This window comes from Chanodichthys erythropterus, chromosome 10, assembly GCF_024489055.1.
Source record: "Chanodichthys erythropterus isolate Z2021 chromosome 10, ASM2448905v1, whole genome shotgun sequence".
Taxonomy (NCBI): Eukaryota; Metazoa; Chordata; class Actinopteri; order Cypriniformes; family Xenocyprididae; genus Chanodichthys; species Chanodichthys erythropterus.
Window position 1 is genome coordinate 14,193,182 of NC_090230.1, and position 15,257 is coordinate 14,208,438.

At 36.8% G+C, this 15,257-nt stretch overlaps 1 protein-coding gene across 2 annotated transcripts in view; it reads left to right on the top strand.

The window, feature by feature from the left end:
• Positions 1-14,533, top strand: part of fgf22 (fibroblast growth factor 22) — a 32,409-nt gene extending 17,876 nt beyond the window's left edge. For both annotated transcript variants that reach the window (XM_067396143.1, XM_067396142.1), the window contains 2 exons: positions 11,150-11,253; positions 12,525-14,533. In XM_067396143.1, the coding sequence (XP_067252244.1) occupies positions 11,150-11,253; positions 12,525-12,719 (299 nt within the window). In that variant the 3' untranslated portion in view covers positions 12,720-14,533. The remainder of the gene's footprint in view (positions 1-11,149; positions 11,254-12,524) is intronic.
• Positions 14,534-15,257: the final 724 nt, after the last annotated feature.

Genomic DNA, 15,257 nt, shown 5'->3' on the forward strand with positions numbered 1-15,257 from the left:
AACTCTTAGTGGGTGGGTGATTGTCTGCTAGCTTTTTCAATAAGAAAAAATGCTAGCAAGGGAACCATCCTGAGGGTCCAGTTTCACATGCGAAAGAAGCCAGATATGTTCCATTCATCCTTTAGGAGCAATAGAAATTGGTCTTGTTGAAGGTCTGGCCACTAGTTTGCGACCACCAGCGCAGTTATAGCAAACTTACATTGAAACAAGATACATTTCTTTGAGATCAACACTGGATAATATGTTAAGACATATTTCTGAGAATTTGCTTTAATATGAGTCCATTTAAACTTATTGCACTGGCAATTTTTTTGTGAGAAAATTTGGTGGGATAAACATTTTATTTTGAACGGCTGTTAGTGCGTCTGCTCAAACATTCACATGTTGTCAGTGCGACAGATTTGTTTACGGAGAGGTATTCTAATTTATTTTCCATCGCACTGCAGAAAAAAAAAAAGGCTAACTAATAAGATTCCCTCAAAAATCTGAAGAGCTGTTTGAAAACATATAATTATTGTTTGACTTAAGGGAAAGTTGTGCAGCGCTTTGTGTACTGGGGTAACCGCAGTATTTCTGCCTTTCTACACCTCTTTGAGAGAGAGTGAATTTGCATTTTCATTCAGCCTGTGTGCTGTTTTTTATGTATTAGTCTGAACAGACAAATCGCATTTGAAAATGGGACTGAACCTTTGTGCCAAATGTTTGTGCTGATGCAAACAGCCCTTTACTACACGACTAAAAATGCAGTATTATGCATGCCAGGTCAGAAGTTGGCGATGTCACTTAAAGAAAGACAACGCGACTGCACACATACGCATTCTTTTACCGAGCACTCGTGCCAAATGTGCATGCCTATTGACCAAACGCATAATACGTGCAAATGTGCATGCCATCACCCTTTTCAAAGATTTGCGTTTTTGTGGTTTACACGGAGACGATAACTGTATCGTTTTCAAAAACATTTACTTTGAAACCCATTTTCAAAAGTTTGCATTTTAAGGCCACCAAAACGCTGTTGTCGTGTAAATGAATGGCCAAAATGCATAAAAAATTCAGTTTTTAGTTGAAAAAAAGAGTTGTGTAAACAGCCCCTTAAAGTACAGTAAATTATTTTGTTCTAAGGACTTTTAAATATTTTTACTGAACACATCGAGTCAAATGATTTTAATAAAAAACTTTTTTGCTTTACTTTTAAGTGTTTCAGTTTACCCTTTGTGGGCCATACAGTGAGTAAATCAGTCATTCTGGGATTTTGTTTTAGGGGTTGATGATGTAATTTGGCCTCTGACCCTGGATCCATTGACTCTGGAAGTGGCCTTGTTATCTGGGACAGTAATTGAGTAATGAAAGACTTCCTGTGCCTTGTGAGAATCTCTTATCTCAGTTGAAAGCAAGGCCTCATTTCTAAATCTCGATATCAGTGTTTTAAACACATTTCATACACGCATGTAACAATGTGAAAAAAGTTACTTAGCTAGTTCATCCCAGACAGATCAGTCAATGAACCAATACATTTGCAGAGATTTGTGCTGTAATTAGTTGAATATGTGTAAATGTTGCCACACAATTCAATACAAATACAAATCCCAGATTAAAGTCCACCAAAGTGCTTAATTTTTTTAAATGTTTGTGTTTTTCAACCTTTCAGTCACAAACTTCACACATTTACAAAAATGAAAAACTTCTACAGCATTAGGAGAACCGGTCAGTGACAGAAAGAGCCGTCTGTAAATTTAGAAAAGGCAGACAAACTGACAGAAAGAGACATGGGGTCCTAGCTGAGTCTTGCTTTGTCCCCGTCTGACCCCTACTCTCCTTCCTGGCCTCTGTGCCTCTCACCTGGGCCGTCTCTCTGTGTGCGGGGGGTAATGGGATACCTGTCACTGGCTCTTATGGCCTTTGAAGGACCTGGCTAATCCCCAGAGCTTGCATTCATCGAGCCATAAAAGCAAAACGAGGCCAAGGGCAGGCCCCTGAAACTGTAAAAGCTCTGAATTGTGTGAGAGGGAACATCACCCAAGTGTGCAACCCTGGCAAATGAGTGTGATAATGGACTCTCAACTGAGTTAAAGTGCCTTGATGCTTTTGGTTCAAATTTGCACAACCTCACTTGCCGACACAATAGCAACTGAGCGGCTTCTGTATAAGCACCGTCTGGGGATGCACACTATCGGTACCATATTGGTTATCGGTCGATATTGGATGTTTAATTGTACATATTTATAACTCATTATTTAACATTTTGTTTATCTTTACAGTCATCTTTAAAAACAATAACAATTTAATAACACTGCATTAATCTTTAATCTGCATTGTTATCTGTAATCTGCATTGTAATTATTAGCAAATCTCATAACGAATATCCATTGTATTTTCATATCTTTCATATAATATTAATTTTCTTACTATATGATGTAGTATTAAAAGTATCTTCACGGCTAAGCATTTTTTCTAGGATTATTTGGGGTTTCAGTATTAGGGATAAATGTCGTTTTCCAACCATGACCCTTTGGTGTATAGAATTGAATATTGTTTTTTTTTTTTTGAATTATTTTTTTTTATTTTATTCAGTACAGCTTGAGTGAAAATGACATGCACTTTATTATACTGGAACCCTATGAAACACATGACGAGAAGTAAAGACCAAGTCTGAAACAGATGTTTCACATTACAGCCAATGGACATTTATGAGACTGGACAGTAAATGCTTGGCAGAGTTATTTAACTTCAATGTGTGACATGGTCAAAAATCTTTTTATTTGATTTTATTTTTAAAACATGGTGCAGATTTCATCACCTTTTATATGAGCTATGGCAATAGTTTCTATTTTTGCTTTTTGCTTTTGTTCATGTTGCCTGAAACATGCCAATATTACTCCATATTATATCTCAGTACAGAAGTGCATGTGTGCTGCATTAGTGCCATCCAGTAGAAGTATTGCTGGTGGTTCTCTACTCTTGTATAGAAACTGTACCAAGACCACAAGCGCATCTTATTCAGGCTTATCATTGCTGAAAAATCTATTTAACGACCAATTTAATTGTGAAAAAGAGCATGTTTACCTCACACGCAGGCCTCTGGTGCAATGGATAGCAGACTAATAGGATGAGAAAGACTGATGTTATCAAAGCCAGCGTAGTTTAACACACACCACCCCACCCCCTGGAGATGGCAAGAATGTGGGAACGAAGAGAGAAATCAGGCCAGGCAAAGAATCGCCTCAGCCACGTCTTTTCTTTGCACTCTCGTTGTTTCTTTTATCCCTTTCCTTTTACCATTTTCGCTGTCAGAAGAGACCCAAATGCAAGCGATTACATCTGAACAAACCATTGTCCTGCTTTTAAATAGCAATAATCATTATGCATTTCTTCACCCCCCCAAAATTATTGTTATATTATTTTACCCAAATGCACTTTCCAGGCAAAACATTTCAAAAAATTTAGATATTCTGTAACTAATATTTTAACATTTGGACATTTTTAAGTGTGACAAAAAACTGTATATATTTGAAGAGCCACTGTATATATTACATATTGCTAAGTTATCTGGAGGGCCAGATTTTTCTCAAACTATTTGAACTTAAAAGCGATTTATCTTGGGAATTAATAACTTCTCATACATTCCGTTTCAAACTGAAAATCAATTGCAGTTGAAACAGCTTCAGTTTATTTAGTGTCGAAATGTCAAGAAATGTCTAGCTTTTTTCCACACATTCAGCTTAGAGGGAGCTTGGAAACTGTTATTATAAACAGCTTAGCTGTACACATTTATTACATCAATAACAACCATAAGTTATGTTTATGGCTGTGTAGGGTGTCATGGGATCTAAATAAGACATGGGAATCATTACTATAGACTTTAACGCCTAGAAGACTTACGTAATTTGAATAATATATAGTAATACGAAGCCAAGGTGGAAAGTTGCACTAAATACTGGAGCATAGAGAAGTTATATTAGTATATAGGACAGTTCAGGTCATTTTGACAGTCTGCCATTGTATGTACTGTATGTGTGTGGTGTGTAGGTATGGATGGAGAGTCTTCCAGAAGTGAAAAAGCAGCAGTGTAGATTTGTGAGTGTAGAAGAGACTTGTGTCATAGACTTACTCTTACAGTTATGATGCATGTCTGTAAACACAGGCTGGAGCTTCTCAGCTGCTTTCAATGTACATTCAGGATCATTCAGCTGCACTGTAAAACCCAATAAGTTCAGAATACTCAAAACATTTGAGGAAACGTATTACCTCAAAACATTTAAGTAAACTAACTCATTTTTTAAAGTTGGTAGAACTTAAAATTTTTGTGACAAGTGGGGCGGGGCTGAGAGCCATGGGAGCGGATCAATTCACATTCAGATCTTGGTTAAATATTACATGGCAAATAACACATGCTATTGTAACTATCAGAGAGACATTATCAGAGAGTCATTACATACTTGCATATATGTAATCAAACAACATGTGGTCTTAAATGTTTTGCAGCTCATCCTCAACCTAACCACAGGCTCTACTCTTCACCACTAAACTAAGAAAAGTACTAAACTAACATAACAGAACCCCCCTGAATCCCAACATAACACAATATTAACCATTAACTTATATCTCCATATGTTAATCTTGTGCAAAAACATACAAAATAACACTTAATTTCAACAGTTATTTATATGGTCTGACGCAAAGCATGCTGGGAATTAGAAATCTGCTGCAGCTCAACTCAATCATATTAAGTTCAGCTTATTACAATGAAATTTTGAGTTCATGCAACTTTTTTCTATTAAGTACAATGAACTTTCATTATTATTTGAGTGAAACAAACTCATTTAATTTAATTAATTTCACTGTTCGGTTTTAGTGTGTTAATTGGCTCATAAATTTAACAACCCCGAAGCCATTTCTGCATATAAGTGAAGTCGTTTGACCACACCTGTGGTCAGTGTGGAGCTTTAGCTCAGTCATGCCAGAACAAGTTTTTAAAATGGTTTTTGCATTAAAACCATTATAAAATTATCTGAACCCAACTGAAAACATAAAATAATAATTAAACTTGCATCCAAGGAGGGCCCCAAAAAATAGAGACTGGCATATTAAAACCATTATGAAATTACCTATTTAAAAAAGTATATACAGACAAACTATCGTTTTTTTTATGTTTTTGGTCTCTTATATTCACCAAGGCTGCATTCATTTGATCAAAAATACAGTAAAAAGTGAATTTCAGCACAGAAAACGTGTGATAAAAAAGCATGCACATTTCATCTAGGACTAGTAATAGCATCAGATGATAACCTCTTTCCCCAGGGCATCAGTGTTAGGTAAAAAATTCAATTTTCAATGTAACACGGTCCAAAAGTAGGGCAGAGCGGTTACCCGCACACTTGAAACTCAGGCTGTTTAAAGCAGCGGTGACTAGGGTGGGCTCACGGCCTGAACGTTCATCCCACACACATAGGCCTAGAGTTCATTCAGCTCAAGAGCACCTTGGAGGAGGCTGATCTGATCAAAGGTGCTGGTCACGGCCATTAGGCAGAGCAATAAGGACCCAGCATGAAAAGGTTGTGATCTGAAAAGGGTTAGGAAAGAAAAGGAGAAAAAACAACATCAGGACCCTCTAAAGGAAGAAAGCAAACTGTGAAAAAATTGAAAAGGTACGTCAATCAACTACAAGCACCCAGTTGGACACAAGAGATTCCCAGGCTTTCACCCGAAGGGGCGACAGGCCAGAGAGGGCTGCTGGAGGGGGCAACCTGGGAAATTAAAGACCCTCTTTAAAAAGCACGTAAGGGAGGGAGTTCGCAGGAGAAACTTAGCTCCATCTTTCACCCTGTCGACCCCCTCCTTCTCTTTTAATTGATGTGGGTGGAACTTTGCTCTGTGTGACAAAAGCCGGGTCATTAATGAGACCTTGTCAGCTTCCAAATCTCAGGTAGGTAACAAAAGCCTTTTGGGAGCAAAGGGGCAGTTGAAGGAAACATAATTTTAGGAACCTCCTGACCTCCGCCCTGGCTTTCCTTATTACCAGCATCTACATCCCGCGTTCTCCACCGACTCCTCCTTCTGCTCCTCTCACCCGACGATAATTCTGACAAAGGAATCGCTTTGAGAGCTCCTTCCTGCTTTTTTTTTTTTTTTTTTTTTAAATGATTTGCTTTCAACGTCAAAAAAGGGCTGAATGATCTGAAGATGGGCTCACTTCCAGAAAGTAAAGGGTTGGAGATTAAGGCAAAAGTGAAAGAGTAAAAAGACTCTGCAAAGGGCTTTCAGAAGTTACATGTGAGATGGGAAGAATGGGTAGTCAACACTTGACTAAGTCTGTAGAAATGAGGATTTTGCTTGTAATAGTTCAAGCGGCTTATTGCCAACTCCGTCAAAATATGTCAAAGGTCAAGAGAGTTTCCCGAAGGTGAGATGAAAACAAACTCAACGCTAGTTAAATGAAATTATTCTCGCCTACAAAACTCACTGGCAATTTTTTTCTTTCATTAAAATGTAAAAAAAATATGGTGTATATTTAACTACACAATATTACTCCACAGGTCTCACAGTTGTATGTGTTTGATTCACTACTTGATCTTATTTGAGTTATTCTGTCGAGATTCAGACTTTGGTTTCACTGTAAAAAAATAACTTTTGCAGTACTTTACTTCTTTCAAGGTTTTTAGGTTGTATTAGACTGGGCATTTTCATGAAAAATGTAATTCCCTGAACACTCCAGTCCAGAGACCCTGAGCTTAGGACACAATAGAGGACATTTTCAAAGGGAATAAAGATTAATAAAGGTTCAACTTGGCTCTACAGGTGTTTGGCCATGCATCATGAGCTTTAATAGTTTCACCTAGACAAATCCGCACAGGATATTCATCGGATTTTCTCAACTGTGGTTGGTTCAAATAATGGTAAAGAATAAAATAAAGAAGAATATAAAGAGATTAAATAAAACAACTCTGAGTCAGTCCTTTTATTTAGGAGGTTTTCCGGAATTGGACTTGACTCACACCTTTGAGCTGCTAATAATGAAAATTAGAAGTATCCGCACTTCAGACACCGGTGCTTTTCATTTGACTCGACCGTTGCTCATAAACTCAATGTGAGCTCCAATCATCTGGGGGACTTGCTGGATGTCTTATGAGCTGTTTGCACGCGTCCATCACCAAAGCTACCATGTTTGTAAACACGGCAAGGAAATAACATATTTGCCTTCAAAGCCCAAACATTATTGAATACAGTTGCAGCTGTATACCTGAATAGTCTATCAGCATGTCCTAATGATGGACTGCATTACCTATATATGAAGAAAGATATTATTTACCTTATACTTCTCTATTGTTACAAGGAAAACGATTTCATGTCACTTTCTGTTGCCTGTCAACTGTACTAGTCCTCTCATGCTTGCCAAGTGAATTTCTTTTCTTTCAATTTTTACATTTTATTATTTATTCTTTTTTTAAAGTTGTATTACGTTTATTGCATTTGATTTTTATAACGGATACATAGAATACATAAGTTGCTTTAGATATAGCATCTACCAAATTTATAGATGCAATGTAAATGTAAATACAACCTATGCTATAAAAATCTGAAAAAATAAATATATAAATAAAATGTATTAAAAAATGGAGCATTTCAAGAATATCATGGAAAGCTAGTTAGACTTGAATGTTGTTTGATTTTTGCTTTTAGAGTTTACCACAAAAATACAATCATGAAGGATAGATGGTTATTATATAGGGACATTAAATTGGTGATGTCAGTGATTTCATTTCCAAACCCAGTGGAAATGACATACAGCCAAGGATATTACTCTGTCACTACATTCTCTATATTCCATTTTTCAACTTTTTCTGATTGAACAGAAAAATAATAAAACATGTATAATTCAACAAGTACATTCATCCCAGGAAGTGTCACAAAGTTGTGGATGATAATTAGTCAATGAGTTTAAACTGGAAGAAATAGCTGTTGAGAAATGACTACACCTGCTCAAACCTGACGGCGAGGGTTTATTCAGTCACAGCTGAAAACCTTTAACCAGAACCCCAAAAGTTCTTCGGTCTGCCACCTGCAACACATGTGTTCAACAGAACTGCCTTCCTGTGTTTTGTGTGTGTGTGTGTGTTAATTTCCCAACTGGTGCTAGGTCAACATCTCATTCAGCACCTCGATGTGTTACAGTGTTTACAGTCCTTGTCCAAAGTCAACAGCTGATTTGTCTGCGCCGCTTCCCCTTGCAGTATTATAGAGAGCTTGGCACCCAGCTGACACCAAATGGTTCGCAGCATTTTGTCTTTTTTTCCTTTTAAGCTGCTTTTTATGAGCTATAAAAGTTGTGGATGCTTTCGACAGATAACATCAGACATTAAGAAGTATGTGATGTCATGGAGAGGAATGCTCTCATAAAGCGTTCAAATCTTTTTCACAGATTTTCAGGACAATCTCAGGTCATCACCAAAACAATCTGACCTATTGTCATGACAAAGGGCCAGCTTCCATTTTAGAGCAAAAACAGCATTAGAAGAACTTTTCTTGATGGACATCAAACCATGATCTGAATCTGAAACTAAACTGCGAGATGATTGCTCTAAATCAAGGGTGTCCAATCCTGCTCCTGGAGGGCCACTGTCCTGGAGAGTTTAGCTCCAAACCCAATTAAACACACCTGAACCAGATAATCAAGGTTTTTAGGTGAAATGCATTTCTGACTTTCGACTTAAAGGGTTAGTTCACCCAAAAATGAAAATTATGTCATTGATTACTCACCCTCATGCCGTTCCACACCCGTAAGATCTTCGTTAATCTTTGGAACACAAATTAAGATATTTCTGTTGAAATCCGATGGCTCAGTGAGGCCTCCATAGGAAGCAATGACACTTCAAGATCCATGTACTAAAAACATATTTAAATCGGTTCATGTGAGTACAGTGGTTCAATATAAATATTATTTAGCGACGAGAATATTTTTGGTGTGCCAAAAAAAAACAAAATAAAGACTTATTTAGTGATGGCCAGTTTCAAAACACTGCTTCAGGAAGATTCGGAGCACAGATGAATCAGTGTATCGAATCATGATTTGGATCGTGTGTCAAACTGCCAACGGCTGAAATCACGTGACTTTGGCGCTCCGAACCGCTGATTTGATACACTGATTCATTTGTGTGATCTTCCTGAAGCAGTGTTTTGAAATTGGCCATCACTAAATAAGTCTTTATTTTGTTTTTTTGGCACTCCAAAAATATTCTTGTCGCTTTATAATATTAATATTGAGCCACTGTACTCACATGAACTGATTTAAATATGTTTTTAGTTCATTAATGGATCTTGAGAGAGGAAGTGTCATTGCTCCCTATGGAGGCCTCACGGAGCTATCGGATTTCAACAAAAGTATCTTAATTTGTGTTCCGAAGATTAACAAAGGTCTTACGGGTGTGAAACGGCATGAGGGTAAGTAATAAATGACAGAATTTTAATTTTTGGGTGAACTAACCCTTTAATATCCTATTGATGATTCAAAGCTACATTTAAAGTCATGTTATTTATAAATGATAAAGAGCATGTGGCAACACCACATGTCATAAAAAGTGTTGGGAAACACTACTTTTCATAAATATTTCGTAAAAACCTTGTCATAAGAGCAAACTCATTACATTAAATTGATTAAATAAAATTTCCCTCGTTAGCTGGCTTAGGGGCCATTCACACAGAATACATATTTTCAATTGATTATGTGAAATGCGCAGAACAATGGAATGGAAAAAAACAAAGTCTCGAGATGAGGGTTTTTTTGTTTGTTTTTTTTAAAGTTTAACTTAAATGGCAATGTTTTTAAGAACACCATGTTGTGGGAGATTTTGCAAAAGACAAGTGCAACAGTCGAAGATGTCCATCTAGCGCATGTTTAAAAATACATAGAAAACTGAAAAATATTGGAAAAACATGCATTCTATGAACTCTGTTTTAAATACGTTCTTAAACTTTTTTCTTTAGATTGTGCTATTTCCCTTTTCGTATAGACAAAAAAAATAAAAAAATGTCAAAAGAAAATCATGACAATTCTTAAAGGGTTAGCTACTCAAAAATGAAATTTCTGTCATTAATTACTAACCCTCATGTCATTCCAGACCTGTAAGACCTTCGTTCTTCAGAATACAAATTAAGATATTTTTGATGAAATCCGAGTTTTTTTTTTTTAAGATGAACAAAGGTCTTGAGGGTTTGGAATGACATAAGGGTGAGTAATTAATGACATAAATTTAATTTTAGGGTGAACTAACCCATTAAATTCTTATAAAATCTAATTTGTATGTTTTTGTACGATTTGCTTTCAACCATTGTGGTGTGGATTAGGGATGAAGCTTAATGCTTGTTTTTGGAGAGAGATTAGAAAGGGTTTATTGTCATTCCAGCCTTATACAGGTATAGAGTGAAACAAAATGTCATACAAATCCTACATTTTCATAAACATTCTCATGAAATTACATACTTATAAAACAGTTAAATTTTCTTGTGAGATGGTGTTGAAGATGTTTATCCACCTAATCTAGTTTGCATGTGTTAAACATATTGGCAATACCAAGCAGAAATGTTTGTTTGTTGTTGTTGTTTCTTTGCAACATTAGATTTTGGAAACACTATCTTTGACCAAAATTGTTCATGCATCCCAGGTGGGAAAAAAGTACAGAATTAGTGCATGAAAATAGAGCCCTTTAAGTACATTATAGAAGTGTACTTTTTTTTCCACCTGGGATTGATCACCATGAAAATCAAATTATTTTGTCAGCTACAAATGGCAGTTTGTCAGAAAATATTATTTACTTGCTGTATTCGTAACATTAAAGTGTTACCCCCAACACTGCCCATAACATCAGTCTTGTCCTTTTCTACACTTTCGTTCATTATGCCATAAGTGCCACATGTGTTTTAAAGAAAACCATGTCTGGAAATCTAGGTTGTTCTTGCTTGATTCACAAAGAGCATCATTCAAACCGACCTATTGTAGTGTGTCCTGTTTTTTCTTGCCCTGGGAAAAAAGAAGGAAAAAAAAACATCCCTTGAGCATATGGATGCCTGGTTTTCTAATCAGTAATGATAGAGTGGCTTTAGATGGAGAAACTCGCCCTTTCTAAACCAGACTTCTGTTCCTTTTTCCCCTCCTCAGGTCTGATGGAAATCCGATCTGTCAGTGTGGGAGTTGTCGCCATCAAATCTGTCAGCACCGGCCTGTACTTAGCTATGTCCAAAAAGGGAACACTCTTCGGATCGGTAGGTACATTGAATGACAGCATCTTTTAGTATTAAAGTGTTAGTTCACCTAAAAATGAAAATTCTGTCATCATTTACTCACCCTCATGTCATTCCAAACCCGTAAGACTTTCATTCATCTTTGGAACACAAATGAATATATTTTTAATAAAATTTAATAAAGACTAAACTGCTTAATTCATTTTACGGTTTCTTTAAGAACTCAAATTGGTAGCTATCAATGGAGTGACAGAAGTCTCTCAGATTTTATTAAAAATATCTTCATTTGTGTTCCGAAGAGTTTTACGGGTTTGCAGTATATGATGACAGAATTTAAATTTATGGATGAACTAACCATTTACTGTTTTTGCACTTTTGAAACAAAAATGTGCAAAATAGGGTCATCCCGTGAATATCCTGGAACAGATATTTGGACTTTTAATATAGTAATTTAACTCAAACGTGGTCATTATAGGACTGTTCCGAATCTGCAGTGTCTTACTGATTTTGTGAAGTTAGTGCGTGCCACCAGACAGTTGTTTGTGGCTTGTTTAATGAAGACGCCCCATTGCATAGTGCGTTTTAACTGCCCTCTGAGAAATCTCACCCTGGCAATCTGTCACCCAGCCATGATAAGATGGCTTACAGATGTCTATATCTATTCTCCGATCCCCAGAGTAAACAGGACAAACCTTGGGAATCACTCAAGGCCTGAGCACCCTTCTTTTCTTACCCTTTTGAATGATTATTAGTCACATTCACTCATTCCACAGTGATCTTATCGGACTGTAGGCTATAGCTGCCTTGACTAGGACTCTTAGTGTTATTGTCATCATTCTTTTTGTCCTTTTCAAGTTAATAGCTTTATCCAGCTGTGGCAGAGTGGCAAAGCTCTTTTGGCTTTGGCAGACAGCTTTTTGAGCCCATGCGAGACGGTGATGGTTGATTTACAATGACAGGCTGGTTGAGATAAATACAAATGCGTAATGGGTACACAATGGGATGTTTGGAACATTACTCACTCTCAGATTTCCCAGGACATTAGCACATATTCTGGATTTGGGGATCCAAATGTAGAGCCATTGACAATGGAAATATTGAAAATGGCTGACCTGAAAATTGGGTTGTGGGGTAGTTAAAGAAGTGGAAAGCTCACAATTTGCTGTTTAAGAAAGTAATTTTCAATGTTTTGTGTGGCCAGATTTTTGACAGTTGAAAAAATTGTTGTTGTTTTTTTGCCATTTGGTACTGCCCTCTTAAAAAAGGACCTAAACTACTGTAAATATTTGCAGGTCAGATACAACCCCAGCTGCAAGTTCAAAGAACGCATCGAAGAGAACGGCTATAACACCTACGCCTCCCTGCGCTGGAAGCACAAGGGGAGGCAGATGTTCGTGTCGCTGAACGGCCGAGGGAAACCACGCAGAGGCCACAAAGCTAGACGGAGACACCCATCTACTCATTTCCTCCCTATGCTGCCCACATAGCTGGACTTTTCCGCATGAGCAATGCTATGCCATCTGCATTTGATGGGGACTTATTAAATGTTATTAAGTTCTTGTTTGTCTGTTTTTGTTTTGTTTTTCTGAGTACTGTCGCACAGTACATTAACTTATTACTCTGTCTTCTGGCTCAACTTAAGACCCAGTAAAGTTTAAAACAAGGCTGTTAATATGATGTACAGGTTATGTATTAATGTTATTGTTGAGTTAACTAGGCATTTACTGCATCTATTTGTACTCCTATATGGTAGATTTCTAAGAGACATCACCAACCCAGTCTCACTGGAAAAACGTGCCTCTACCTACGTTTTTACAAAACTCCAAAACCTATACATACAATTCATCGCAGTTTCCAGCTGGAACGAATACTAGTGGCAGCTTTTATTCCTTTTCATAGAATTTTATATCTATAATAAAATACTTTTAACACTAGAAATGCCTTTTACTTAAGACAAAGACAAAAAAAAAAAAAAAAAAACTTTTACCATATTGCATGATTTGTAGGCTAATTAATTTTAATGTTTACATCACATAACTAGCTTCATACCATATGGGGTCAGTCAATTTGTTTTTGTTTTTTTAAGATATTAATCATTTTATTCAGCAACGACACATTAAATTGATCAAAAGTGACAGTAAAGGTATAATGTAAGAAAAGATTTCTGTTTGAAATGAACTTTCATTCATTAAAAATCCTGGAAAAAAAAAAAAAAAGTATCACATTTTCCACAAAAATATTAAGAAACACAATGGTGTTCAACATTGATAATAATAAGAAGAAATGTTTCTCGAGCACCAAATCAGCATATTAGAATGATTTCTTAAGAATTATGTGACATTGCAGTGTTGACACTCCAGAGTTGGACCAGTTACGATGAACAAGAATGAGTCCAGTGCTTTACAGCCGTAACAAATATACATGTGCCAGAGTGATCTACGGGCCACAATCGGCCCGGATAACACACGTCGATGCCGAGTCTGAGCTGCAGGCGCTGCGGGGCAGCCAAGCTCGGGCCAATAACTACATGCTATCTGGGTGATGACTGCAATGATACTGATTCAGCTTTTCCAATACAGGAATAAATTACATTTTAAAATAGATTACAATAGAAAACTTGCCTTTGCTTACACTGTCAGTAGGATTTAGTGTATGTTTTATTAATTTCAAAATCAACAGAGAATTAACCTTTTAGTGCCTCACCTGACAATTTATTTCCGAACTGCCGTGATACGTACAAGCAGCAACTAATGTTTCCACAGTCACATTTGTTTGTTCCGACTAAAACTCAATGCACTATTAGTGCTATTTCAATTGGGAAAAGCCGCGATACGTGCAAAAAGCAACGTAATGGGCTATCGTTTTGCAAAAATATGGCCACAGGCTAATTTCTTTCATGAGACTGGGTTGGACATCACATCACGATTGGTGACTGCATTTTGGAAAAGGAAGCGGTTGTTTGAAAACTTTGAAAAAAAAAAAAAAAAAAGGTCCAAAACACACTGTTGCATCTTAAAACATGACCTTGGAAACTACAGTTAAATCTCAAATATATTTCTTGGAATGATTAAACAAAAAGAAACATATTTCATTTACATGCACTTTGAAGGGAACATAACTAATTGGTTACTCCACAGATAGACAAAAAGTCAGGTAAATGCAAAACAGATTCAGTACTCAGATCAACTTTTAGCATAACAGACTTCCTGTAACACTCTGAAAAGTTGTTTTTATATCCATGTGTTCTTCTGTCACATTAACATTTTTTCACAACTTGTCGCAAATTAGAACATTTAATATATTTCGACCTTTTGAACTCCAATGTTGGGTTGTGATGTTATTGTCTATGTTTTGTCCTTCATAATTTCAGTCTGCTCCATGTATCGGTGAGAATCTGGCTCCCTCCACGTGCCATTGACCACAACTGCATGTTCTGCCTACTAATGATCAGCATCAGCTGCTGAGTGGTTAGCCGTGGCAGAAAGTCCAAAGATGCGTTCCAAAAAGGCGGAATTCTAGCCGCGCTAATGGAAGCTTCATCTGTTTGAGTCAAAACAGGGGTCTGCTTTCACCTGTTGCTGGCAGTCGCTAAAAAGCTCCGGAGAATTCTATGCCCATCTCGCCTGTTAGTCAAAAAGTAAAAGGATTTTATTCACTGTGTGAAATGCTGGTTGACATTTTGTATAGTTATGTGTTTGAACAAGGAGATGAAACTAATGGGGTATGCTGAGGTATTTGCGTTTATATTGCGTTACAAGAGTGCTGTGGTTTATTAGCCTCATTGATTCTCGACTTTGCAGGTTTAATGACAAAAAAAAAAAAATCCTTAATGCTACTACTATTGACATAATGATCCAAAAAACCTCATGAATCTTGGAAGTCCGTAAAAAGCTCTATTCATAAGGAAAGTCATGCAATGTAGAAGGCAAAATGATCTTAGAGGGTTTTTTTGCCAGATAATAACTGCACAAAGAATATTTAATTGCTATCTTGTAAAAACATCTATGTTCTTGTATTCAGAGTTC